Raw genomic sequence first — 2,531 nt, forward strand, 5'->3', positions numbered from 1 at the left:
GGGGCCCACACCCTGCCATATTTGGTTTCCACATGGAGGCGCACCCTAGGCACAGCAAGGGGGTATTGCAGGGCCAGGGTACCCACCTGAAACTGCACAGCTAATGCTGCAGGCGGCACAGGGCGCATGAGGTAAAGCCACCTCCCAGGGTGGAGGAGAGCGTAACACCCAGATCCCTGGGGCGACGCAAGGAGTTTTCTTTTTTTACTGGGACAGACTTCTCCTGACCTGCAGTTCACCTTTTAAAGTATAATCCAGTGGGTTGTTTTTAGTACATTGATCTCTACCTCCAGAACATTCCATAACCCTGAAAGGAAGCCCATCCCCATCAGTGGTCACCTCCTACCTTCTCCCCTGCCAACATGGAACCCACTCCCTGTGTGGATCGGCCTGTTCTGAACGTTTCCCATCTGTGGAATCACACCCCGTGTGTCCTGTGTCTGTTTCTCTCACTGAGCATCATGTTCTCAGCGTCAGGTGGTAGCGAGTGTCTGAGCTTCTTTTTCCACAGCTGAGGGATGCCCATGTGTGGAGGGACCACGTGGTGTTTATCCATCATCCCTTGGTGGACACTCGACCACCATAAACCAGGCTCCTGTGGCTGTCTGTGGACCAGTCTTTGTGTGGATGTATATTTTGGGTTTTCTATAGTGTACCTATCTTTAGAAGGGTCACACAGTTGCAAGTTGGAAGAGAAAACAGCAGCATCTGGGGCCTCGCACTGTCTCTAGCACCTCCCCCACCCCCACCCCAGGCCAGGGAGACGCTGCGCTACTCTGGTGGGTGGAGAGGTCAGCAGCGGGGCCTCACTGGCAGCCTATTGCCCCAGCAGGACCCCTCTGTGTCCTACCCGAAGCTGCACTTGTCCCTGAAGGAGCTGCAGGGCCTCTTCCGACAGCAGCTTGGCGTGGAGATGGCCACCACTGTCACCGTGGAGTCCGTGGAGAAGGCCCCGCTCCTGACCGAGGAGGTCCTGCAGGCGGTAAGGGGCTGGCGGTGCTTCTGCCTGCTGAGCTGGGTGTCCGCTGGGCAGGGTTCATCCCAGCACCCGTCCCACTAGGTCCTCTCTCTGAGCCAGGACCTCTACCACCAGGCTGGGCCAGGTTGCCTGGGCACAGTAGTGACTCCTTGTGCAACCCTGCCCTGTCCCCTCCAATTGCCAGCGGAAGACCCTGGCGGCCTTGCGTGCTGAATGGGAGTCGGTGCTGTCCCTGGAGCTGCAGGAGACCAAGGAGAGTGAGGCCCGCGCTGCTGCAGAAGGCCGCCCATCCCTCTTCCCCTACCTGTGCCTGCTCAGTGAGAAGGAATTAGTGGGCTTGCTGCTGCAGGTGTGCACACCAGGAGGGGGCGGGGCCACTGCTGTAGGCTGGGGGGCTGTGGGAGGAGTGCTGCTGTGCGGGCCAGGGGGTGGGTCAGGTGGTCCCGATGGAGCATGGGGCTTACGGTGCTGTCCTCTGGGGCTGCCCCGCAGACCCTGCAGGCGCTGCCCTCACATGGCGAGTCGCTCTTCTTCCTGGCGCACGAGCTGGGCGTGCGTGTGTTGAAGAGGAAGCGGCTCAGGAACCAGGTAGAAGAGCTGGAGCAGCGCTACTTCGAGTACCTGCACCTGCTGGCCTCGGACACCCAGGTGAGGCCAGGGAGCCTGAACAGGGGGAGCCCGGGCGAGGAGCTCTGGGGAGCCCAGGCCGGGTGCCCCAGGCCTCAAGCAGAGGTCCCCTCCCCCTCCGTGCCTGGGGTGGCCAGATTGGCCCCCAGACTCCTCCTCAGTTTCCTCACCTAACCCTGCTCATTGCCAGGGGCTGAGCCGGGGTCTTCAGGTCTACACCTGGACTCTCAGGTCTCTGAACCACCCTCCCACCCGCAGGTAGCAGAGCCCTGCCTGCCTCGCCAGCACTGGGAAGCGCTGGGCGTGCCTGAGGCCCCCCCGGAGCAGCCCTGGCCTGTGTCTGTGCTAGTGCAGCTGGGCAAGCAGCTGGCAGAGGTGCTGGTGCGAGCCGTGCAGATGCCCAGCAGCCTGGCAGCGCCCCGGGGCCCCAGCACACTCATCCCTGTGCTCTACCACGTGTATTCTTTCCGCAGTTTCCGCCAGGTGCTTCTCTGATGGTGCTCCTCTGCGCTGGAAGGGGGAGGGGGCACCCTAGGGGCTGTGGGGCTCTGGGATCCTGCTGTGGCTCCAGACCCTAAGGACCTGGACTCAGGGTCCTGGCGTCTGAGGGGACCCTGGTGTCTTCCTCCGCTGCCTCACAGTGTACCCTGACCTCTTGGCCTGTCCTGCCTCCAGATCGGGATCCTGAAGCCGCACCCAGCCTTCACGCAGCTGCAGGAGACAGCGGCGGAGCGCACGCTGATCTTCGAGTCCACGGAGGTGCCCATGCTGTGCCCGCCCCTCCCCTGGACGTCACCACACTCGGGCGCCTTCCTGCTGAGCCCCACCAAGATGATGCGGTCCTTGGAGGGCACCCAGCAGCACCAGCTCCTGTTGGAGCGCTGCCCGCCCGCTGAGCTGCATGGCGCTCTGGATGCCCTCACTC

At 62.5% G+C, this 2,531-nt stretch overlaps 1 protein-coding gene across 1 annotated transcript in view; it reads left to right on the top strand.

Annotated features, from left to right (window-relative positions):
- Positions 1-2,531, top strand: part of POLRMT (polymerase (RNA) mitochondrial (DNA directed)) — a 14,107-nt gene that overhangs the window by 7,288 nt on the left and 4,288 nt on the right. Inside the window, exons 7-11 of the mRNA XM_010844652.1 lie at positions 617-982; positions 1,164-1,328; positions 1,472-1,627; positions 1,865-2,089; positions 2,282-2,530. Of these exons, the coding sequence (XP_010842954.1) occupies positions 617-982; positions 1,164-1,328; positions 1,472-1,627; positions 1,865-2,089; positions 2,282-2,530 (1,161 nt within the window). The remainder of the gene's footprint in view (positions 1-616; positions 983-1,163; positions 1,329-1,471; positions 1,628-1,864; positions 2,090-2,281; position 2,531) is intronic.

The sequence above is a fragment of the Bison bison genome, unplaced genomic scaffold, assembly GCF_000754665.1.
Source record: "Bison bison bison isolate TAMUID 2011002044 unplaced genomic scaffold, Bison_UMD1.0 scf7180017864203, whole genome shotgun sequence".
In the NCBI taxonomy this organism is placed as follows: Eukaryota; Metazoa; Chordata; class Mammalia; order Artiodactyla; family Bovidae; genus Bison; species Bison bison.